The sequence below is a fragment of the Amblyomma maculatum genome, unplaced genomic scaffold (assembly GCF_055883805.1).
Source record: "Amblyomma maculatum isolate TAMU_Amacu unplaced genomic scaffold, ASM5588380v1 scaffold_28, whole genome shotgun sequence".
NCBI lineage: Eukaryota > Metazoa > Arthropoda > Arachnida > Ixodida > Ixodidae > Amblyomma > Amblyomma maculatum.
In genome coordinates this window covers 1,614,582-1,640,967 of record NW_028146753.1, presented here as the reverse complement: position 1 = coordinate 1,640,967, position 26,386 = coordinate 1,614,582, and the positions used below count along the sequence as shown (strand labels likewise).

The 26,386-nt window shown below is 47.2% G+C and overlaps 1 protein-coding gene across 4 annotated transcripts in view; it reads left to right on the top strand.

The window, feature by feature from the left end:
* The window catches only part of LOC146170906 (uncharacterized), a 141,491-nt gene that overhangs the window by 14,605 nt on the left and 100,500 nt on the right, over positions 1-26,386 (top strand). For all 4 annotated transcript variants that reach the window (XM_084586706.1, XM_084586704.1, XM_084586707.1 and 1 more), the window contains exons 2-3: positions 1,953-2,101; positions 22,226-22,252. In XM_084586706.1, the coding sequence (XP_084442832.1) occupies positions 1,953-2,101; positions 22,226-22,252 (176 nt within the window). The remainder of the gene's footprint in view (positions 1-1,952; positions 2,102-22,225; positions 22,253-26,386) is intronic.

The following is a 26,386-nucleotide window of genomic DNA, read 5'->3' as shown; positions in this document are numbered from 1 at the left end:
TCAATACCCGCCATCAGGAAGAAGGTCGAGCTATCGCCGACAGAACTAAAACAATTCAGTCTTGATTACTTCCATGAGCACCATGCAAATCGTTTGCACGTCTACAACGATGGTTCAGTGAATGCCGTGAGTTCTTCAGGCTCTATGGTCATACCCTACAATATTACAGAAATAAAAGTTAGGAAAATTCACCAGACTTCTTCACCAGCTGCAGAGCTAACCGCTCTTCGTGTCGCAATTAGGCATATCAGTCAGCAGAGCACTCAGTGGTTGTCTATTTTCACAGATTCAAAAGCAGCACTGCAAGCCTTAAAAGCGGCTCTTCGCCGTGGAGCCCATGAACAACTCGTTGCGGAAATACGGCAAATTCATCACTGTGCAATAATTGGAGGACATGACATCATTTTCCTATGGCTTCCAGGAGACAAGGGAGTAGCGGTCAATCTTCGGGCGGACGAGGTCGCACGAACAGACCACCAAGACGGCGATTGTGTGTTGATTCGCGTTTCCAGGGCAGACGCACACGCTCTCTTTTTGGAATTCTGGCAAGTTTGCGAACTGCCGCTTAAAATCCCTGGAACATGACCTGAAGCTCCGCCTTCCACCTGGCCTGTCCCGACGCGAAGAAACTTTCCTGTGCCTCCTGTGGGTTGGTGTAGCATTCACAAGCTCGTATTATTTTATAATAGGCATGGCAAACAGCCCTGAATATACAAACTGTGGGTGCGACGAGTCTATAAGCCACATTCTCTGTGAGTGCCCCATATACAGTGAGGAAAGACAGTGTCTACGCCGTACGCTGGAGGATCTAGATGGACGCCCATGGACTGCAATTAGATTTTAGGTCCCTCTCCACAGCGATCGTCTACGGTGAAGCCCTCCCAGGTACTGCTCCGCTTTATGAAAAGCATAGGCGTAATCGAATAACTATGAGTTTGCTGTTATGTTACGTGATATGACAGTGACGATGATGTGATGTGGCATGTCATTGATGTGACTGTACTAACTTCAACCATCCCTCTCCCACAATTTTTATATTCACTCCCCCCTTTCCCCCAGTGCAGGGTAGCCAACCGGTTTCTTTTACGGGTTAACCTCTCTGCCTCTCCTCCTCATCTTCCTCCTCCTCCTCCTCCTCCTCCTTCTCCTCCACAAGTCCGTTAGTCTGCGGGTTGTAGGCGGTCGTCCTTCGACGGCTTGTGTTTCAGTACTTCAAGATGACGCATTGTAGCAGGAGAATGCGCTTGACGAAGAACTTGGTTATTTCTCCTGCGCTAACAGAGTTTTTGCTTCAGCGGTTCTCGATGATAGAATCGCATAGGCAAATAGATTTAAAATTTAAATTGTAAGCGCTGAACTTCGTTGTGCTGCCTGTTGTGGTCTCTTTCAAATTTAAGCCTTTCCCTGTGTACCCTCTTAACAAAACATCCTGAAAATATCGAATATTTGAAGTATTAAATATCAAGTGACACCTCAATTTTAGCTAATATTTGAACACTACTCATAATAGCTTCAGGAGCTCTAGAACGTTTTTCTAGAGGTTTAGAAGGAACAAATTAATTTGTTCCTAGGCTGGCCCCTGCCTCACCTAACGGGAAATATTATAAAGGTGTTACGCGATGTTTTTTATAGAAATGATTTTATGGGACGGCAAATTATTAAAGTGCCCACAAGCAATAACGCTATTCTGGTCTTTCGAAGTAACATGTGTCTCTTGCGTGCCAAAAGGAACATTTTATTATTGTATATGAAGTTATTCAGTTTTGTGCCTACAGCATCTCACACCGAATAACCACTGCTTTATATCAGCAAAATTATATTTGTTTTGATTTGCAGAGTAAGCTTTATGGGACGTAGTATAACCTTTGACATTGCATATATAGACTGATACAAGGAAGCAAGGGCATCCCAGTGAACTGTATGATAAAACAATATATTATATGGGTTTTCAGATACTTGGAACGCCAAAAGTAATTTACCTGCGTCAAGGACCACCGGGTTGGCAACGAGACAATTGCAAGTGCATGATGTCCAGGTTCTTGAGCAAGGATGAAGAGCGGAACGAATACAAAAGAACAATAGAATATGATACGGCCGACTTGTAAGTGATTCGTCATCATCATCATCCGCCTGACTATACCCACTGCAGGGCGAAGGCCTTTCCCATATTTCTCCACTTAACCCGGTTCTGTGCTAACTGCATCCACTTGACCCTCGCGAACTTCTTAACCTCATCCGCCTACCTAACTTTCTGCCGCCCCCTGCTACGCTTTCCTTCTCTTGGAATCCAGTTTGTTACCCTAAGCGACCATCGGTTATTCTCTCTTCGCACTACATGTCCCGCCCATGCCCATTTCTTCTTCTTAATTTCCGCTATAATGTCGGTAACTTGAGTTATTTCTCTGACCCACTCTGCACGCTTCCTATCACTTAATGTTACCCCTACCATTTTGCGTCCATAGCCCTCTACGTTGTTCTCAACTTAAGTAGAACCCTCTTGGTTAGCCTCCACGTTTCAGCCCCTTAGATGAGTACAGGTAAGATGCAACTGTGGTATACTTTTCTCTTGAGGGATACCGGTAAGCTGCTAGTCATAATCTGCGAGTGCTTGCGAAATGCGCTCCATCCCAATCTTATTCTTCCTGTTATTTCCTTTTCATCGTCCGGATCTGCGGTTACTACCTGTCCTAAGTAGACATAATCGCCTGCTACTTCCAGTACTTCGCAAGTGTAAGTGATTAAGATATATCAAAAGGGCAACAAGGCCAGGTCCTAACATTTGTTCAAAACGAATATACAGAGAGAATATTTCCTAAGACACCTCGTAGATATTTCAACATATTTACTTTCAAAGTTGCAGATTTCATAATGTGAACTATGAAGATTGCGCCAATATAATGTCATCATGGAAATTTGAAATGCATTTTTCAAATTCCTCCTAAGGTTTTGAAGTCCGCATTAGAAACGCCGTTCGAGTTGAGTACTAACTACATTTTAGATTTTAAATTTTAGACATTAGTACAATACTATAATACTATACTATGTCTACAATAGAAACACCTTACGAATTTAGCACAGACAACATTTTAGATTTTATAGAAATGTAATGCCAACTATAATGCTGTCGTTTCTGCAAAGCTGAAAGTACTAATAAATGCTAGTTGCAAAATTTTGCAGTTGCTAAAGATTGAACCAATTTTAGTAGTCAGGTAGGATGTAATTCATACTAGAAAAGCTTTCTTAGCAAGACCTAATTATCCTAGGAAACATTTGCTTTACATTTTGTTTCTCAAATCTGAGGCTAATTATAGGTTTGTCGCATGCCTGACAAGTAAGAGTTCATGCTGTAAAAGAACCATCAAAGCAAGTAATGTTGAACAAAATTGTTTTAGGAAAATCTACGAGACAGTATCCTCGCCTCCTTTGCACGAGGATGTTTACTTTCCATGGCTAACGGTTATAATATATGCTGTGCAGGTTTTACAGGCCCAAGGGCTCTATCTCAAGCATACAAAATATTTGTATTAATTGTACAAACAAGGCCATTGGCAGTCACTGGGAAATGATTTGCTATTATATTTATTGCCGTGAGAAAGATGCCTGAAGTGACCAGAGAAATTGTCTTGACATCATCGGCGGGCAGCGTTTTGAGATTTTGAATAGTATTCACCTACGATTCTCATACAATTCCATGGCTTAGAATGTTGAAATAGAGGTAATTTTTATTTTAGACGAATGGTGATAGTTACTGTGAGGACCTAATGTCTAAATGTCTCAGATAAGAATGCCTGAAATTGTGGAGCACGCTGTTGGCATATGACGATTTTCAAGCGTAGTTCAAGGCTATTGTTGTTCATTTTTAATTACGCTTGTAAGTAGAGCAAATGCATTTATTGAATAGAACAATTAGATAATATTATTGGGATGAATAAAGATTACTGTTGTGCCTGCCAAAATTACAACAGATACATAAAAGTTCTGGTGTAGCTAGGTTTAGATAATGGAACCAAATTCACAAAACACTCCAGAAAGTATACATTTTAATTCATAACGAAGGGGGAGAGGGGGCTTATCAGTTCTATCTATTCTTTTATTCTGCAGCAGTCAACTTTTCTGCACGTTTTGAAGGAAAGGGCAGAATAAGAACATTCGCACAAATAAAGCACATTATTTGGAACACGTTAATTTTCCACCTTAGATATTTGATGCTCCAAAAACACATTGTCATTTTGGGACCAAAGTTCAACATAGAGAATTTGGGACTCCATTGTAAATGTGTGTTAAGGCGAATGCATTACCAGGCTCATGGGCTACGAAAATGTTTACAGGAACTGACCGACAAAAATCTATCTCCAGCGGTAATAGTAGCGCTATTCTTCCAATCCCAAGCCGAGTGTGCAAAATAAATGCAACAAAGGCAAAATGAAATATGACGAGCTTGTGACAAACCTGTTGTAATTTTGTAGCAATGACAACAACGATTCGTAAAGTGAAAATAAAAGTTATGATAGCAGTGATGAGGAAGACGGTGCATTCGATTGATAATGATGAAAGCACAGATATATGTTGAGGATGGTGATAGTAGGCTTGAATCACTATGCACTTTCTGAAAACAGTCCTGTAAAGTGGTTTTCGTCATTTCCGCTCTTCAGCACACCTAAGCGCAGTCATAATTTTTGCGGTATACTCTTTCGTGCAGCGTGTGTTTACAGCGATCGATGGGCGATCTTTAGCGCTTTAGAAGCTTGCATTTACATCAGGTGCTTTATTATATGGCGCAAGCGTGAAGAAGCACCTCTTTTCTGTTTTGTCTCTTCCCACCGTTTTGTAAAACATTCAGTGCTGCAAACTTCATGATTATGTACTACTAACTACGACCCTCCAAGTTTAAGATGCAATTTGTGTTTTGCGCCGTCTTTGTTAATATGTTTTCAATTATCCACAACACTGCATGAATTTTCGTATAATTAAGCCTGCCGCAGCTGGTTTATAACACGTATAGTGGTAGCAATAAAATGTTACATCGAATCTATCTAGATGAACAGTGGAGAAATTTCTTAACCATTTTCAATTTATCAGGTAGGGTTCCATGAAATGTTCCAATTTAGAGCCACTATTACTACCAAAATCTACGGCCCATATCATAACGAGCGTTATAGACGCAAAATTCAGGCCGCCATTACAACTCCTTAAAACCTGGCGTAGAGGAGATGAAAGAATTGATTTTGTCTTTCATATGAACGCATCAGAAAGCCTTCATATTATACAAATACGTTGATTTATGCTTCCATCAAGTGACCGTATTTTACATCTATTTCAAACATATATCACGGTATCCGCCTCCAAAGTGCATCATAGGTCGAAAAACTTCACTGCATTAACATTATGCTCGCAGCGACACAAATCTTAAAGGCCCACTTACGGTCTTGATAACATATCGAGACAAAACCGCGGTGGCGGCATCCGCATTTTAGTGCGCGAACAATGCTAGAACAGACGTGTGCTATAATAGGGAAATGCATATGACTGAGCCAATAGGAAGAAATTACTTCCAAGCTATTACAAGGGCGTTACAATTGCCCGCACACAGCACATACAGAGCTCAGTAGTATGACACAAGAAATTGCCGTGAGTAAGCAACCGGACCCGCCGTCGTCCGCAGCACCAACAGCGCGGGAAGCATGACACCTTAGTAGTGTGAAGACAAAGTTTCGCTTCAAGAAAGGCTTTCTCCTCACGCGCTGGCAAAGTGGACACAATATTTCTCTCGCACGCCACTAGCGGTGAGCCTGTTAGTGTTTACGGGCATTTGTATTCCACACTAAGCCGCGGCACTTTAGATTGCAGTGGTTTGAGTTAAGAGAGTCGGCAGTCTGCTTCCGATCACGGAAAATTTCTTTACTATGAATTGTGTAGCCAAAAGCTGCACCGCTACCCTTCGCTCATTTCGCCGTTCCAGAAGAAGACCTGCATTGCGCATGAGCCGTTACCATGGTAAACAGTTGCGCCGTTCAACAGCTGTCCCGCCTCAGCGCTTTCTACAGAGCTGTTGGTAGCGGTATGCTAGCAGATGAGTGCACAGGCGTGGAGAGGAGGAGAACAAAGTTTCTTCACTGCGCAGTCGCGCATCGCTACCGATTCGAACAAGCAAGTGGGTGCATACACATTCGCATTCGCAGAGCATGAAAGTGGATTTGGCTGAAAAGTCGGTGAACTTTGATGCACATAGAAACGCTGGTTGTGTTTACAGCACTCGGTCGCCCTCAGCGAAAACTTCCTCTCCAAATTCGGTTCATTAATATTGCACACTTCAAAAATATTTTTTGTAATATTTACTGTGTGGGCGATTCCTCTGCCCGAGGGATGCGCACGACAAACACACAGTGGGCCGTGTAACAAACATTCTTTAATCTCACGTTAAGCGCGGGCGTCGTCGAGGCTGTCCGGGGTCGTCGTCCGGGTGGCTGCGGGTCGTTTCCGTGGAGAGCCGGGAGCGAAGCGGGAGCGACGAGCCAGGGACCAGGAAGCGCCAGGGACCAAGAAGGGAGCCGAGACCGCGGCGCGTGCCTTATTTTATAGCCCCCTCGCGCGGGACCGGTTATCCCCGCGCGAGCGGGGAGAGGGAAACAGGCACGCGCGCAGGGAGCATTGGGAAGTGGCGCGGCCTTCGAATGCGCGGCGCGCCACGAGCCCTACATCTTCCCCCCCCTCAGCGTCCGACCCGGGCTCCGCCAACAGCCGGGCCATGTCCATGTCCGAGCCCGGGTCAGCGTAAAATATGAAGGCTTCCTGCTGCAATGTGCATCCAGCACGGCGCCACGTGGAAAGGAGTCAACGATGTAGAGCAGCAGCTCAGGGCCGCTGCCAGGCGTATCCGTGACCCCGAGGATGTGGCCCCGGCGCTGTGACCCCGAGGATGTGGCCGCTGCCGGAGAGGGACCAGCCGGAACAGTCCCGCCATGCCTGCTGCTTCTCCCGTCCCACGGACCAGCTGAGATGGCATCCCGCCAGAGCCAGGCGTTTTCGCCCCGGGCACACCTGGCTTCTTTAGGCCCGTACTCCAGGCCTGGGCAGCGGGCTCCACTCCAGACGCGTTGAAGACGGCCAGCATGGCCGCGCTGGTCACAATAATGGGCCACAAACTAGGGGGGTACCCCCTGTTTAAGTGGCCCCTCCTTGAACCAAGCGCTGGGTGCGGTTTCCTGCCCCAGCGACGGTGGTTCATCTGGCTGCTGCAAAATCTTATCAGAATGCATTCTGAAAGAAGCAAACGTTAGACAAAGTAGTGCACTACCTTGGCCTTAGGTTATAGCGTCGGTTGCGAACCGGGTTGCTACCTGCATCGTTTTGAGCTTCCTCCGCTTCGCAGTTATCGTCCTTGCGAAGGTGGTAAGCTTTCAAGTCTGCGACGTGCACCGGACCAGCGGTTTCACCGCTCGCCAACAACCGCAGCTGGTAGGTGAGTGGCGTAGTCCGTGCCGTAACTTCGAACGGTCCAACCCACTTGTGCGCTAGCGACGCGGCGAAACCACGCGCTGCGTTACTAAGCGGGTGCGTTCTTTTCAGTACCAAGTCGCCCGTGTTGAAAACGACGTGACGACGACTTTTGTTGTACTGATCCGCTTGCTCCATGCGCGCGACATCGAGGTTTTCACGAGCCGCGCGCTGCGCTGCCTCAAGGCGCTCGCGGAGCTTTGCCGCGTACTGTGTAAGCGGAGGGGGCGCGGGCCCCGCCGCGTCAAGTAGGGCGTTCTCTAGCGGAAAAGCGATCTCTTTCCCAAAATTCAAGTAAGCAGGTGTCATACCTACCGACCTGTTCACGGTTGTTCTAGTGGCGAAAGCCAGTTCGGACAGCCGTGCGTCCCAATCTCTGTGCTGCTCGGTCGTCGCGACCAGCATACTCTTAACATTCCGATTCACTCTCTCGGTTATGTTGCTCTGAGCGTGGTAGGGACTCGTTTTCCTGTGGCGGATTTGAAGCGCCCGACAGGAATCAGCAAAGACTTTGCTTGTGAAATACGAAGCATTGTCTGTAATGAGGTCGGAAGGGAAACCGAAACGAGTGAATGTCTCCAACAGTTTCTCCCAAATCCGTTCTGACACAAGCTTCCTAAGGGGGAAAACCTCAACCCACTTGGAATAGTGGTCCGTTATTACCAGGATATATTGGTGTCCGCGCGCGGAGCGAGGGAGGGGTCCCATGATATCGCACGCGACCACTTGCCACGGATAGTTGCTAACTACCGGCTTCATCATGCCAGCGGGTTTCCCCGCCCGAGGCTTGGCTACCTGGCAAACAGGACATGTACGGGCGTAACCCAGCACATCCTTTCTCATACCTGGCCAGGTCGCGACACGGCATAACTTGTCATAAGTCTTACTGCCGCTGCCATGGCCTGCCAGCGCTGAGTCATGGAAGTACTGGAGGAATCGTTTCCGCAACTTCCTCGGGACCACGACTCGGAAGGGGGATGCAATCGCCTCTTCCTCGTCAAGTTGGGGGATGTAGCGGAGCAGTAAGCCGTCATCGCCCAGCAGATACGCGTCGTACTTGCCCTCAGCGTTCCCGGTGCAAGCTGCACTACTCGCTAGCTCTTTCAGCACCCGCTGGCATAGACCGTCTGCTTTCTGGGCCTCAATTAGCTCTTCCCTACTGACCGCTACTCCCCATGACAGATTTCTCTCTGCCTCGCTTCTTGGCAGGCGAGTAGTCGCCGCCACCAGCTGCTGCGCCTTCTCTCTCTCGCAGCACAGCGCGGCAACTCTGTCCACCTCCTTTCTCTCTTTAACTACGCAGGGCGCGACACTCGCGTCCGCCCTCTCCTCCTCTCCACTAGCGGCGACGCCGCTTCCAGTAATGCTGGTCTGCGCCTCTTCTGCGCTTCTGCCAGCCTTCAACGGTGCGCGCGATAACGCATCGGCCACCTTATTCATGCTGCCCCGGCGGTACTCAATGGCGTACGCGTAACGTTGCAACGTCAGCGCCCATCTCGCGAGTCTGCCTGCGGGGTTTTTCAGCCTCTTTAACCACGAAAGTGCCTGGTGATCTGTCTGCACGGTGAAAACCGCTCCGTCTAGGTACATGTCGAACTTTGACAATGCGAACATTATCGCCAGGCATTCCTTTTCGGTCACGGAGTAATTCCGCTCCGCTGATGTGAGCGTGCGGCTAGCGAACGCGACAGGGCGCAGCTTGCCCTCGTGTTCCTGCAACAAAACAGCTCCTACACCGGCATCACTAGCATCTGTCTGCAAGACAAACGGCTTGTTCAGGTCGGGGAGGCGCAAACTAGCGGTGTTCGCTATCGCGCGAGCCAAGGCAACAAAAGCGTCGTTCTGTTCCTTGCCCCAGACCCACTTCGAGCCTTTTCGCAACAGCTGGTTCAACGGCCTAGCGAGCTCTGAACAACTAGGGATGAATTGTCTGTAGAAGGCAACCATTCCCAAAAACCTCTGCAAGCTTTTCACGTCCGTCGGGCAGGGGTAGTTCAAAATTGCCTGCAGTTTGTCATCGTTCGGTCTCAAAGTGCCATCATCAACCACAAATCCCAAGAGGTTCACTCTCTTCGATGCCAACTGTACTTTCTTTGGGTTGATCGTTATACCCGCACGTCTCATTCTTTCAAGAACGGAATTCAAGTGAATGAGATGCTCTTCGAACGACTGTGAGAATATCACGACGTCGTCGAGGTACGCCATCGCGTAGTTGAACCTTGCATCGCCCAGCACGATGTCCATCAATCGCATGAACGTGCTCGGTGCATTAGACAAACCAAACGGGAGTCGAGTAAATTCGAAGAGCCCGCGGTGACAGGTGAATGCGGTTTTCTGAATGTCACCTTCCGCCACCTCAATCTGCAGGTACCCTCTGCTTGCATCCAGGACTGTGAAGAACCTTGCGTTCCCTAACGCGTACATCACAGCCTCGATCGACTGGAAAGGATACGCAACCGTAGGCGTCAGTGAGTTGAGCTTTCGATAATCAACACACAGCCTGACCGAACCATCTTTCTTTGGCGCTAGAACCACTGGGGACGCCCAGGGACTTTGTGAGGGTCTCACCGCGCCGGTATCTATCATCTCGTCAAGGGCGCTGTCGAGAAGCTGTCTCTTATGCGCGCTTAACGGCCGCGGGTTACATCTGAAAGGGCGCGCATCACCCGTTTCGATCTCGTGCTGAAGCAAGTCGGTCCTGCCTGGTTTCTCTGTGAAACAATCCGAAAACGGGAGTAAAGTTTCTACGAGCCTTCGGCGCTGACTACCGGTTCCCGAGAAGGACGCGATAATTGCTTCTAATGGGCTACCATTCAGTGTCGCGGGGGAGCCCTCTGCGACAAAAGCGTGAACGCTCGCTCGCTCAGCCACGCATTCCTGTTTGGGTGCACTAACAAAGGGAATGAGGGGGGTGAAGGGGCTGTAGCGATAGCCGTTCTCCCCCATGTCAAGCACAATGCCTTCGCTCGAAAGAAAATCTCTTCCCAGAATAACTGGTATGGCTAAGCCGGGCAGATAGACGAAGCGATGCCTCCGCTTCCTGCCGTCAAAACGCAGGACCAGACGCACCGCTCCTTCTGCTTTTGTTGTCCCTGCTGCTAAGCTCAAAGGGGTTTCTGCTGGCCTTACACGGATGTTACATCTACGGCAGGCTTCGAAAACATCATCACCGACCAATGACAGAGTTGAGCCCGTGTCAACGAGTGCCGAGTAGCTTTGACCAACTAACCGCACTAGCATAAAAGGGCTCGAGCGCGACAACATTCCTTGCGCTCTACAGGCAAGGGGGACAAAAGCCTCTGCGCCCCCGGAGCGGTCGCCCGGTGACGCGGCGTGGGAGTACATTTCCCATTGTCCGCCGTGGTTACCACGAAATTCTCCCGCCGACGGCGACAGGCTGGTGTCACCAATTATGGCCGCCGGCGGTCCGCGTTTCCCTGCGTACGCCTTGCTTGACACTCTCGTGCCACGTGGCCCGGCTGGTTGCAATTCCAGCAAAGCCGATCGTTCACCTGCCGCGCGGTCGGGGGATGCCGCGTTGCACGAAGCGGTTGGGGACGTATTTCCCCTCTCTCCGCGCCTATGCGGACGTCGCTGGCGAGCCCAGCTCGACGCCGCTGCTCGAACGCGTACGGGTCAAGAGCGCGAGGAATATCGGAGCCTTCCGCTGGCCTTTCCTGCCCAACCGTCATTACGTCGGCGCCCCTGGCGCGCGGCGCGTAGTCTTGGCCTCCGGCCCAGGCGCATCGCGGCTCTAGCGATTCGGCTGGCCTGGGGGGTGGCTGGTAGCGCAATTCAGCGAGTAAATCCGCCTGTGCTACCTTCGCTTCCTGTGCTAGGGCCTCGAGGTTTGCAAAACCACGTCCCCGCAAATACGGCTTGAAGCGCGGATGGCATTGCCTCATCACGCGCGCGACCTGTTCAAGATCGGTTGCCGTGGGATCTGCCCTCTTGTAGAGCTCCTGCATTGCGCGTACATACTCGAGGAGGCTCTCCTCTGGGTGCTGTGTGCGCAACGCTAGCTCCTCAAGCATCCGGCGTTCGTAATCGGGCGGCAAGAACTCGGCGCGGAAGCGATCTGTGAAGTCTGCCATCGACTGGAAGGCCGGCTGGCAGCGTCTCCACCGCGCCGCGCTCTCAACAAGTGCCACGGGGATTACCTGCGCTAGCACCACGTCGTCTGGGGAACCCAGTGCCGTCTGATAATCCTCGAGTTCTTGCAGGAACTCGTGGACTGACTTTACGTCCGTGTAACCGGAAAAGGAGGGAACCTCTACATTTATCCGCGAACGCGAGACTGCCGCCGCAGCTGTGGCTTGGTTGGCGCTAGCCACCGAACCGAGCTGAAGGGCGAACATCGACAACGCCTCGTTCATCTGCCTCATCAAGGCGGCCGCATCGGTAACCTGCACAGACTCTACCGCGTCCTTTACCTCACTTCCGGACGCACTGGCGTCCGAAGCGGCTGCCCTATCTGGCACGTCTTTTCTCGGAGGCATTTCACTCAACAACTAAGGCCGGTCGGGAGCCTAAACGCGCACGACTACCACCTAGCCCGCATCAAGAGGCTAGTCACAAAGGCTAAACACTTCATAAAACTAACATATGCACAAAAAAAATTAAAATACAAACCGCCCGACACTAACAAACACGCACATAACCCAAAACAAAATAAAACACTGTACAAACACTACTATACTACACTCCGTGTCATCTGCACACACGATAGCCCTAAACTCAAAATGGCGTCGCGCCTAACCTACAAAGGACCGGCCCGTCGTGTTGCCGTGCGCTACCACGTTGGCAGAAAAATCGTCCACATGGGTGCTAATTCAGCCCCACGTTGGGCGCCAGTTGTGGGCGATTCCTCTGCCCGAGGGATGCGCACGACAAACACACAGTGGGCCGTGTAACAAACATTCTTTAATCTCACGTTAAGCGCGGGCGTCGTCGAGGCTGTCCGGGGTCGTCGTCCGGGTGGCTGCGGGTCGTTTCCGTGGAGAGCCGGGAGCGAAGCGGGAGCGACGAGCCAGGGACCAGGAAGCGCCAGGGACCAAGAAGGGAGCCGAGACCGCGGCGCGTGCCTTATTTTATAGCCCCCTCGCGCGGGACCGGTTATCCCCGCGCGAGCGGGGAGAGGGAAACAGGCACGCGCGCAGGGAGCATTGGGAAGTGGCGCGGCCTTCGAATGCGCGGCGCGCCACGAGCCCTACAACTGTAAACCTAAAGTGAAAGATGTCTGTTTTATTCTCCGGCAAGGTTAGTTATAATAAGCCTGTGGTGTTGAGCGGAACCGACGGTTGAACGAATGAAATGAGCACCAAATGTTACGCATGCGGCTTTTGGAATTATTTCTGCCGATTACACTCACTGTTCTACCAGGATCCTTCTCGCGGTTACTGAATATATTCCCTAGTCACCTCAAACGGCCGCACAGTTACGATTGGTGTTGAGGTGTTTGACTGTTCTGTTTAATGTTTGCAGGAACTTCAATTTCATTGTCAGCGCCTTTTAGTGCACAAATCAGGGGACGCTCTTCGGGTGGCGGCGCAGTAGGTCCAACTTATCTTAGACACGGAGGGTTGCGAAAGACACGGCCAGAGCGGTCCTAATGTTTACGCGATGGAGGAAGTGAAATTGATAATATTTAAAAGCTTTGTCCTTAGTACCAAGTCTGTATTTTTTATATGGAGCGTGTCCCGGTGATTTAAGTCCAACTCCACACGAAACTGGTGAAGCAGAAACCTATGACAGCAGCACATTGGCCGTAGTTGCATGCTTATGCTTTCTACATAGGTTTGCATTTCAAATAGTCAATAAAATCCGTATACGCAAGATTACATAGATTATTTGAGTATTCAACAATCACGCATTGCTAAACCGCTAAAGTTACTGCTTAGATATGTACTAATATAAAGATATATATATTTTAATTAAAATATACTGAGGAGAAACGCCGCTCTGAAATGGATAAAGCATACTAATGCTGAGCCCAATCGGAACAGGCAAGAGTAGACCGGCGCAACGAATCTGTTTAGAGAATACGTTTTCTTATTTATAGAAACTGCCGGCCTTTTCTTGCTCAAGCAGAAGTGGTTACAATAACATTCACAAAGTAGACGCAGTTCATGGTCACTCGAAAAAACAGCTATGCAGGCAAGGGAATTCAACACCGTAATGTCTTGAGTGAAGCAATAAAAAGTGTGCGGTTGTCCAAGGACACAAAATGCTTGTCACAAGGCTTCAGAAATTAAGGTTTCACACATAGTTTAAAAAAAACGTCAACAGTAGTGCAATTTGCTGCTACGACAGGCAAACGAATCCAAAGGTCGACAGACCTTCGGAACAACTAGTGTTTTTGTGTGTTAATACGAGAAATATATTGTCGTATTGTACTGGTATGATTAGTTCTTGCAGAAAACTTAAATGGTTGCTGAAGGTATGTGTCTGTGTCCGTAATTTTCAAGTGTCCGTGATGAAGTTGACCGAAAAATTTAAGTCTAGAAGTTGTTCAGCGTTGTGACTGCTTGTAAACAGACTATTTTTCAAATCAGTGACGCTAGATCACTGCATGCTTCCTGCTTGGTCTCCTGCTTGCTTCGTATAAACTGTTCCATAGAGCTATTCGCAGCAAGTAATGTTACTCGCCGGGAGAATCAAGAATAAACACTTCAGCATGAAAGAAGCATCCTCACCATCAACATGAGCTGTACAATACCCACAGCAGGGCAAAGGCATCTCACATATTCCTCCAATTAGCCCGGCCCTGTGATAGCTGCTTCCACGAGACCCCTGCAAACATACCCTCATCTACGCATCTAAGGTTTGCCGCCCCTGCGACACTTTTTTTTCCTCGGAATCTAATTTGTTACAATTTTGTAACATCGGTTATCTTCTATTTGAAATAAATGCACTTTCCATGTACATCTTCTTGATTTAGAGTAAAACGTAAAATGTCATTACCTCAAGGTACTTCTCTGATCCGCTCTGTAGGCTTTCAATATATGAGCCTATATATACTTTTTTATCTTTTGGGTACCCTATGTATGCCCTAACCTCCGCATGAGATTTTATGAACAGTAAAAATTGGATTATCTTTAATAAACAATAAGTTGGCAATGTGCCATCTTTTTAAGAACCACAAATGAGCAGCCCCTAGTAGCAAAGCAACACGAAACTATTCTTACGTTTCATGAAATACAGATTACCCGCAGTTAGATTGAACATTGCTTCCAAAGACACGATCAGTGATTTTGTCAGTCTGTGCGTGTTTCGTGAGCAGATGGCATACAGCATGCTTTGAACAGGTGCCCTCTTTGGCGGGAATTATGAAGCAAATAGCAGCTTAGAAGAAATGAAAAGGTACCTCATAAAAAGAGAGGCAGCCTTCAAGTCTGGACATTTGATTTTCTACAGCATGAAAGCCTAGACTCCGATGTGCGTAACGTCAATAGGATTGTGCATGCAAACATTCCACATTACACAGAATCCTCATGAAGTTTAGTTCAGGCATTGCATAGGCAGCACTATCAAGGAATGTATTCAAGCAGCTGTATCGTGACGTGAATTACCAAGAGACCGAGACGACTACAAGCTGGCAGGAACGAGAACACGAGTGGTTTATTTCGAAACTTATTTATAGAAGCGGTGGGCAGTGCTATAGGCGGCGCGATATTAAGGTCATTATTATCATCAGCCTGACAATACTCACTGCATGGCAAAGGCCTCTCCCATATTCCTCTAATTATTCCGGTCCAGTGCAAGCTGCATCCACTTGACCCCTGCGAACTTCTTAACCTCATCAGCCCACCAAACTTTCTGCCGCCCCCTGCTACGCTTTCTTTGCCTTGGAATCCACTTGGTTCCCATAGAGACCATCGCTTATCCTTTCTTCGCACTACACCTCCTGCCCATGCCCACTACTTCTTGATTTACACTAGAATGTCAGTGACGAGTTATTTTTCTGACCAACTCTGTGCGTTTCCTATCTCCTAATGTTATCCCTAAAATTCTTCTTTGTATAGTTCTCAGCGTTGTCCTCAACTCATGTAGAACTCTCGTTGTTAGCCTCTACGTTTCAGCCCCATAGGTGAATACAGTTAAGATGCAACTGTTGTGCAATTTTCTCTTTACAGTAAGCTTCTACCCATAATCTACGAGTGCTTGCCAAATTCTCTCCATACCAATCTTATTATCTTTGTTATTTCAATTTCATGGTCCGCATCTGCGGTTACTAACTGTCCTAAGTAGACATATTCGCCTACTACTTTGAGTGCTTCGCTACCTAACGTAAACTGGTGTTCCTTCCCTAGGCTGTTTAAATTTATCTTAGTATTCTACATATTGATTTTCAAGCCTAACTTTCTACTTTTTTTGTCTAGGTCCCAGATTATAGCTTGCAGTTCATCCCCTGAGTTACTTAGCAATGCAATGTAATCAGCACATCGCAGATTACTGAGGTATTCTTCGCCTATCCTTATCACTAACTTCTCCCAGTCCAAGTCTCGGAACACTTGTTCTAAGCAAGCTGTGAATAGTACTGGGAAGATTATGTCTCCTTGCCTAACATCTTTCTTTATATGAATTTTGTTACTTTATGCAGAAATATGGTTGCTGTGCAGCCCATATAAATCTTCCAGCACTTTAACGTACGGCTCGTCCACACCCTCATTTCGCAATGTCTCTATGACCACCGAGGTTTCTACTGAGTCAAATGCTTTTTGTTATCAATAAATTCTATGTATAAGGACTGGTTATATTCAGAGCAAGTTTCTATCAGCTGGTAGATGGTATGGTAATGATCGATAGTAAACTACTCTTTCCGAAAACCTGCTTCATCTTTTTCTCGGTAGCAGCCTAAAGCTGTCTGGATTATATTAGCGATGACCTTGGTAAATACCTTATACGCAACAGAGAGTAAGCTGATTGGTCTGTAATTTTTGAAGTCCTTAGCGTGCCTTTTCGTATGAATTATTATAATGTTTGCGGTCTTACATAGTTCCAGTACCGTTGATGACACCATGCACCCCGCATAAAAGGAGGCGATTTTTTTCTTGCACGATATCCCCCCGTCCATCAACAAATCTATATTTGACTGGTCCTCTCTATCTGCTTTCCCCCTTTTCATAGTTTCTAAAGCTTTTTTAACTTCTTCTTCCTTCACTGGCAGAACGTCTGACAGCATTTCCCTACCGTCAATGGCATTGTTTTTCAGACTTTTTGGCTGCTCTAGATATCAGTATAGTAAGGTAGTACAGCGCTTGTCCGATGTATCCCATGAAGGGTAAAAAAAATGAGAGTTCAGGGTACTTGATGGAAACTAGCGTTGTATTCAAGTTGTGTGGCCTCCTAAGGACAAGTAAGCCTCGCATCAGTTGGTGGTGTATGGCCTACTGTGCTGGCGGGTACTGCGTTACCGGCGTAAGACTGTTGCAGGGTGAGCCAGTAGATCCCAGCGCCGATCGCGCAGCAGAGCGTTTTGAACCAGACGCGATGGTGTTGAATAGCTCGAGATCAACGGAAGCCCAGTCGTCTTCGGCTCTGGCGTTCGGTGCATAATCTTCGCTAGTACGGAGAAGATACTTTCTGCTGCGTCTAAACATCCGATGATCTACGGTTTCTACCACGCAGGACCTAGGGGCCGCAGTGGCGATGACACTTGCTTTGTTTGACCACGCCTTTCCCGAGTCTCACAGTTGATCATATATTCAAAGATGATAGGGACTTCCCGCGACTATTCTGGTGTTGCTTCCTTACTTCAGCTTTCGATTCTGGGCAAAATTATGAAACGGTGGCTCTGAGGAGCCAGCCCTGACGAAGTTCTGCTAGCGATTAAACATCCTCCAAGGGCTTAGAGCGGTAGGCCAAGAGCCCCAGCAAGAACTCATCCCTTGCGAATGCAGTTTTTTTCAGTATTCGCTTCATAACCTATATGCCCTTCTCTAACTATCCGTCGGATTCCGAATAATGGGAACTTAATGTGACGTGAGTGCGGTCAAATGTTCTAGCGAATACAGCGATCGTCCTAATTGTGGTACGTTGTCTGTCCGCGCCTTAAGCGGTATACCGTAGCATGTGAACATGGCGCTGAGTGTTGCATTTGCACTCCTTGCTGTGGTGTTTTGAAGTTGCACTACTTCTGAGAACTTTGAGAGTGCATTCTATGCTAGGGTGTATGAAGATTCATCAAACGGAAAAATACTCACACAAACTCGACACCATGCACATTCAGGCACAGGGTCCATGAGCAACGGTTCTTACGGTACCTTGTTAGGAAATCTTCGACAAGTGGGAAAACTTTGGGCCATTATAGTGATGTCAGTGCTCAGACCAGACCAGAACACCATACGGCGTGCTCTTTCTTTGCATTTCTCATGCCTCAGAAGTTCAGCATGAGTCCAGCATGGCGTAGACGTGCTAAAAGTGTTTAACAAAAGAGCAGTCGGCCCGAATGTCACCATGCAGATTCCCAAAGGCAACGTGCTGCAGTTTCTCGACCTACGCCTTCAATTTCCACACCACTATAGTTGCTGCACTTCTCCCCAGGGCACTCAAAACTTCTAAAGGGTGGCATCGCTCAGTCAGGCATTAGAGGATAATTGAGTCCTGTTACCATGTAGTAAAAGCACGTCTCGAAGGACAGATCTTTCGGCGGGTAAGTGCTGGCTATCCATATCATGTCTACTAGGGCCTGCGAGAAGATGGCAAGATTGGTGAAAGATGTCTGTGGAAAATACAAGCATTTCCCAGAATATAGACAGCTGAGAACACTTGCAGTTTTGTCTCATACTCAACGCACTGCTCATGAGCTTAAGAAGGTGCTGCACGCTACAAGGTTTTTAGCGCCGAACAAACTCAGCCGTTTTTGTTGCGCTTGAAAAAAAGGCCGCTGCAAGGAATAGCGCGAGCACGTGCAGAAAATGCAACATAAAGCACGACAAGCCGATAGTAGCCTGGGGAATAATGTAGTTAACAAGATTCCCGTCTCGTAAGGTGTCGACACAATTAAGCGGCTCAAAAAGGCGGTTGCAAACACCACACAAATCATAAAAAGGGTGACAGGACGCGCACATGGGCTTCGAGAGGCGGACACACTTCGAGTAGTGCACGCTTATACCCTCAGCAGAATTCTTTATGCTACACCATACCTCAAACTATCATGCAGTGAGGTCCACCAAATAGACTCATTAATTCGGCAAGCAACAAAGGCAGCACTTAAATTACCGAAAAGCACTAGTAACGAGAGACTACTCGAACTTGGAGTCCATAATACCATACATGAACTTCGAGAGGCCCATTTACAAGCACAATACCTCAGATTAGCTGCTACAACTACCGGGCGACATATACTCACTAAGCTAGGCATCACTATTCCTGCAAACAATTCATCCCTATTAACACTCCCTAGCCAAATTTACACTTCAATCTATGTCAAACCATTACCGCGGAACATGCACCCCCACTATGACCAAGGTCGCAGGAAGGCGCGCGCGGCAGCGCTCCACAAATGGTACGGGAATGAGCCCGATGCCGTTTGGGTAGATGCCGCCTGCGATGAGAGCGGAGCCACTGCAGTTGTCCACAACCCCCACATTTCCCCCTTAACTATTGAGCTTCCTTCAGGCACGACCCCTGAAGAAGCCGAGGAGACCGCTATAGCTATTGCTCTGGCATACACCGATGCCAGTTACATACTCAGTGATTCAAAAACTGCCATTCTAAATTATGCCAGGGGCCGGGTTCATCCTCCGGCGCACCGCTTGCTGCACATGCCCACCTCCCACCTCCCCCGACGGATTGAGCTCATCTGGGTGCCTGCGCACTCGGGAAATCCCGGCAACGAGGCTGCCGACTCCTTAGCCCGAGGGTCTAGAAACCGGGCACAGGGGGACCTCATGGGGGATTTCTCGAAGGATCGTATGCACTCGTTTGCTGAGTTCACCGCAAACTCCCGCGCTGAGCGCCTCATCTATCCGTCACCCCACCCATCCCTCACTATCAGAGAACAGTCAATCTGGCGTCGTCTGCAGACACGAACTCTACCGACACCAGCTCTACTTTCGAAATTTCAGCCGGTATCCCCCCTATGCACTTTGTGCTCCCACCCCAAGGCCACTCTTACCCACATTCTTTTATCCTGCCCGGCGTCTCCTCCCCCCGCCGGGCCGGTGCCTCTCCGAACCTGGGAGGACTGGGAGACCTCACTGCGATCAGCGGACCCGGCCAGGCAGAAGATCGTCGTCAGCCGGGCCGCATACGTCATGGATAAACATAATATGAACGTTTAGATCGTGAGTGGGGTCGTGCGGAGACGCAGGAGGCCTGCGTGCCTCGAATTCTTCTGCAAATAACGTTTTTTCCTCCTCCTCCTCCATACATCGGCCCAACTGACCGTCGCATAAACACACGACTCACGTATCACAGCAGCGATAATAAAAATGGCACAGGCACACATCTCACATGCCATGTGCAAGAACACCGGCAAACTGATAAATTTTGCGAAGCCCACCTCGACCAGACAATAGGAATCTTTACTAATCATGATCAAATGACTCTCGAGATTACTGAAGTATACTAATTGCCAAGACAGATACCAGCATGACTGACCCATCCCTTGCCCTGACGGAGAAAGTAGCTTATTTTCTAGATTGCCATTGCTAGTCTTATGACTTTGTTCCTTGGTTTTTGTCTTGTTTTTCTGTATTTATTCTGATGCATTTGAATAAACGCTTTTGCTCTTAGTGAGGGCTCGTGGTGCGTTCCTTGAAGTGATGTCTTTATTCTGCGCTATTATTCCTTCAAGATGAACCAGTACCAATATGCCCAACTTTTCGCTCTGCTTCAGTAATCTAGGAGTAGCACGGATTACACCACATACGTTTAACGTATATGTCTCTAAGAATTTGAACTCAGCGTAAGTGTTAATGAATTATGAAGAGCAAAGAGAAAATTAAGTGAACTTCCTGGGTGAGATTAAGTATTCCCTTCACACAAACGAACATGAGTCTTGACCAACACATAGAACTCCGAGAAAGGCGGGCCAAAGCATATGATAAAAATCTCTAAAACGACAAAGAGGTACTCAACATTGATGTTATGATGGTGCCAGTATAGTAGAAGCAGCTGTCGCGAAAAGGATGGCAAATGCGTACCCGTTGGGACTGTTCTAATGTCATAAAACTATACGAGAGAAGGCTGCTTCGGCCCTTGAAATAGCAGGATCTCTGGTAAAACATTGTAAGCGATTGGGGAACAGTTTCCTATATTTTGAACATGGGGATAGTTTGCCGTCAGGTAGAACTCAATCAGCGGCCATCTATAATAACAGCCAAACATGCGCAACAATAAACCTGCTCGCACCTTTCTCCAAGGGGCAGCCAACGCCCCATTTCGATCCCCAAAATGCCCATCTGCTACCCCATTGCTATCCGACTATTTACCTATCGAGACAGACTCAACAGACGCAGAGGGATCCTGCAGCGGTATTCGCTAGCCAGAACTTTATACCTACCTGCAGAGAAATCATCAATCAAGACGCAGCTTTGATCTGAAGAACGTCGAAGCAATCTTTTTGGCAGAACCAAAAAGGAGCAGCTTTCGACATGGAGAACATAGTATTGACAAGTGAAATAGGTGCACCGAAAGGGCGCACCTCAAACATGATTTTTCTGAGGAAACTGGTGAGCGTAAGCAGTAGAAGAATCACGGAGAAGAGACGAAGACAGACCTTCCTCGTAGTGGATCGCTTACTCTTTGCGCTCATGAGTACCTTAAGTAAATTATTAATATATTAGGCACAAACGAAATTTTATTAAAACACTTGAGTCCGGATTGTTATCTGGGTCTGAAAAAATATGGGTAGCTAACTTTACATTGAATATAGAGCAGCAGACACAACTGCAACTGCTTCTACAGGCCGTAGACGCCACCAAAGTACAAGGACTTTCGGCAAGTGCCCAAGCGAAATGTGACCAAAACTTCACCTTCTACATCCATTTGACTCAACGTTTTTCACTCTCTCAACCAGTCATTTATTCAATTATTGGCACACCTAACTGCAAATAAATGCGGAAGCCAAAGTTAAAGCAAAGTATTTTCACTGTTAGTTGATACTCTGATAAACACTAATTGCGTGGAAAGTGAAGTAATCACCAAGAACAATGAGGCTTTGCAGAAATGCTGCAAGAAACCCCTCCGCAGTGTGTTATACTGGGATTCAATTTGGCTGGGTAGCGCCTCCCCTTACCGAGGGGTTTTGTGTTAAACCAATTTAGCCAATGCCAAACTAGCATTTAACATATGCAGCAAATTTGAAAAATATATTTTTAACATGGGGACTGGGCAGTTGTACGTCAAAGAAAAAGTTTGATAGAAGCTGTCTGTTTATGATTATAATTATTATTCCTTCCGACTGGCGGTATATACAAATTCTTGCGCGCGTGATTCTCAGACGCCCTTTATATGTATAGAGGCCGAATCTAGTCCAAACGCAGATACCGAGCTCATACGTATATTGCACAGTCCTTGAACTGTTCCCTTTTACAAAAAATTTGCAAACCCATTACGGACCGAACAAGAATCAATTGTCTATGTACTGGAGAGCGCTCAACACCGAGCTTCTGTGGGAGAGAAAAGTATGGTTTTCATTTGAACTACAGAATTTTGAAAGAAAGTCGAGAACATTTTTACTCATCTCAAGACACTAAAGATTGTTTCAAATTTTTTTTTGCAGGGAGGCTTTCCAAAACGAGTTACCAACGTGAGTTTTTCATTATCCTATATTGAACTCTGTCAAATGCATGCATCGTTGTATACGAAGTGGCGGTCCCAACTGATTTGAGGGTATTCGTTAGTTGTACTCCTTTCTTGAACGAGGTGAAATTAAAATCTAGAAGGTGGCTTCTGTATCACTTGTATAAAAATAGAGCAGCAGATAACATTCGTCTAGTGTTTTTCGGCACGCATTTGCCTTGTATATCTACTGAACCGTTGAAGAGTTTTTTAGAGAAGGAACCTCTAACTTGCCCTCATATTGTGATACATGAGCTAGAAAAGACATTTTCATTGCTGCTCTAAAGTAAATGCAGTTTACAAAAAGGCACATAATGATTATTATTATCCTTAAATATATACAGAATCGCGCTAGTAACATCGTCTTTTTATTACGCAAATTTCACGTCTTAACAGAATGGCACAGAGCATAGAATGTGTTTGGCAAAAATATTACAAGTTTGGTTTCTTGGCAGTGTCTTTTCTCCGTGAGAATGTAAACAGGTAATGAATGCTATAGAAGTGCAGGTACACACCACACATCTTCGGTTGCAACATCTGTCGCAGAATAGCTCCAACTTGACAAGGTGATAAATGTAACATGACAAGCGAAACATCATGGAAACTACTGAACGCTGCTCACAAAAAAAATAGTTGATTCACCATTTTTGTACAATGCCCTGTGCATATTTTTTTCTGACATCTTGTGCTAATGGTCTAGTGAAAAGGAAAACCACAATATGGCTACCAGGGCTGAATGTGCACTTGCATAATGCAAAATGAGAATAGAGGAAGTTTAAAGGAGGAGGAGGAGAAGGAGGAGGAAAAACATTTATTATGTAAACTTCATTTTCTTCCTGAGTGGAGCCCTCAGTCCAGGGCTCCATGTGCCGCCTCAATCCTGTTTAGATGAAACAAGTAAGAGAGAGGCACGTAGTGGAGGTTTGCGGAATGAATTCGGTCAGCGGAGGATTGCTAGCACGCACTGCAATCGCAGAGAAAATGAACACCTGTGTACTTCGTTTCCTTGAAAACATGGTCGCCGTGGTCGGTTTCGGACCCAGGGTAAGCGGTTCAGAAGCCGGTTCAGTTAATCATTGAGCCAGAGCTGCGGATAAGTATCTCACAGTGCTGGTTTAGGTGAGTTCTACATCGACAGCGATGCGTTTTAAATTGATAGGTCCTTATATGTTATCCCGTAGAACTATGCAAATAAGCCAAACTTTGGTTAGGATTGCAGTGCAGTATTAATATAGGCCTAAATAGGGTGGTTCTTGGCATACGTTATGTACAGTATTACCGCTCTAAACAGCTGAAAAATGTGGAACGCGAAGCCATTTAGGCTAGATTAATGGTATGAAATTTTTATTTTACTAAAGGTTAACCGCAACTCCAAGGACTGCCCACTAGTCTTAAAAATAGAGACGATGACAGTTTCAAGCAAGTGTTGTTTGAGGGCAGCCAGAAGCTCGCTCTGGCTGATTCCTTCTTCTTCTCCTCCCTCGTTATAATGGCACATATCCACAGTTGGGGATTGGCCAGATTTCATTGTAGGTTACATAATATAATTGATATTCTCGATTTGACTGTATGATATATAACCTAATAATTAGGAGTTAGTGTCGCTGAAATAATTTTAAATTTTGAGGCGATAGGAATAGAAAACAATGAAAATAGATTACAATTGTAAAATATTAAAAATTATAATAAATAGAAAACAAAAAAGTGTACAAATCAGACACATCAGCGCTAACACACAAATCTTCCAGTAGTAATATTATAATTGTGAAGTAACTCACACACCGGTTTTACGACATACCCTTTGATGGTTGCACCAAAGGGAAAGAAGGACAGAAACTGGAAATTGCAATCCTAGGCCAGCAAGAGGTATTTCTAAATAATTTCTTCTCTGAGTAGCATACCTACGACAGGAGGGGTAGTAATGGGTCGAACGGGGTCCGGCAGCAGACCGTGTTCGGGTTCGAGCTCTTGAAGTTGGCGGCTGGTTCGGTGTCCTGTTCGCTGGTCCCCCAGGGTGAGAGGAAAAGGGCTGTTGTCTTTGCTTGAAGGGGTGCAACGGGCCTCGAAGGGCAGCACCTCCACGAGATGTACGTCCTCAAGCACTCCGATGCAGACTGCTTGTCGTGAGCCCCATTGATGTGCCACCAAACGAAGATGACGAAGACGCCTTCTTGGAACCATCGAGTGCCAGCAGCTTCGCACAGCAGCAACGCTCGAATCTTGAGCAAAATTACCTGGCTGATTACCTCGAAAGAAAGATCGCTTCCCCTCCTGGTGTGTTTCGGCGTCATTTCTCGGTGTTTTCCCTGGACAATGATATCGTCGTGAAGAACTCCGCAGCCAAACGAAACGCGCAGCTTCTTGTTGTACCCGAATCCCTCAGACACGAGATTCTGCAGGCGCAGCGCGATGAGCCGACAGCAGGGCATCTCAGGTTTGCGTGCACGTTGCACAGGATACAAGAAAATATATTACTGGCCACGGTTACCTGCCGTTTTTGCCCATTTGGGAGAACGTGCCGTGTATGAAACCTGCTTTTCTTCTGAGGTCGATACTGCCACCGATCAAGTCTTTTCAACAAATTGGGATGTACCTACTCGGCTCCTTCCCAACTTGAACAGCGGGGAGCAAATGGATCGTCGGGGCAACTGCATACATGACCCGCTACTCCGCAGCCAAAGCCCTGCCCAACTCTACGCAGTAGAGGTTATTAGTTTTTTTTGTTGAACGAACACTGTAGTGACACGGTGCTCCTGAGGTGCTCATCACGGACATAAGGAAGGATGGAGTTCAAAGACAGACTCCGCCCGCACCACTAATGTATCGCCAGCGGAACTGCATATACGGCGGAGCTCACGAACGCCATCTTGTACTACAAACGAGCCACCGTAGGACAGCAATCCAAGACATGACCGCCATGTACGTATATGCCGCACGCAAGACCTGGGACGCCATCCTGTCATACGTCATCTTCGCGTATAACACAGCAGTCCGGGGAACTAACAGAGCGACCATGTTTAAGCTTGTGTATGGCAGGGAGCCCAGGACGACGCTCGATGCAATGCTACGGCACGTCACCGGCCAGGACAAGTTTGACGTCGCTGCCTACCTGCAGCGTCCAGCGGAGACCTGACGACTTGCTAGGCTATGTATTAAAGACCAACAGCGTACCGGCACTCAGGGATACAACTTACGACGATTCCACGCTGAGTACAAGCCAGGAGACGAAGTGTGGATTTGGACTCCAATTCGCCGCCGTGGACTAAGGGAAAAGTTGCCGCCTCGATATTTTGGGCCATACAAAATGCTTCGCCACGTCGGACAACTCGACTGTGAAGTCCTTCCCGACGGTACGACAGCATCAAAAAGGCGAAGCGCGACCCATAAATCGTACATGTGCTTCCTCTGAAGCTTTATTACGTGCGTTAAAGAAGCCAAGGTGTTTATACTTTGTATTCAATATGTTTAGGTTGCTTTGTTTGTTTTAGAACATTAGGTTGATGCTTTTTAAGGGGGGTGTAATGCCGCAAAACCTTGAAATCTGTATTTGTTTTCTGACAGCCGCTGGCGTACGACCTTATTACTCTCATTATGGCGCGTATATCGATTATGTTGTCCTTGTTTCTTGATGCTCGATGTCGCGAGATACGCCTTTATAAATTTGTCGCGCAAGATGCGCTGAGATCTGTCTCGAAGATTCCTACCACTCGCGTATGTTTCAACAATATTCCATGTTGTCCTAGTAACAGTTTGGGACCTTAACTGGATGGTTCTGAGCCACCTTTAAATTGAGCGTTGATGTGTGAGGCAAGCATTTTTATTTCAATGATCGACGAGCATGTTTGTTGCTTTCGCCGCTGCCGAGTTGCTTAGTTATTTTGCGGATGCAAGTCAGCCCAATATAGACTATCAGTCCTATGTCCTCTTTTGGTGTCTACGGCCTTGCCACCACTACGAGAAAATATCTGGAGATATAGCCTATGCTATCGCGTCATGCTCTGTAATGTGGAGCTCATGTGTCACAATTATGTTTTGCGAAAATTTCCTAACAAAAGTGAGCGGAAACCTGAGTAGGCAATCTACACCTCCGCTCAAATACCTT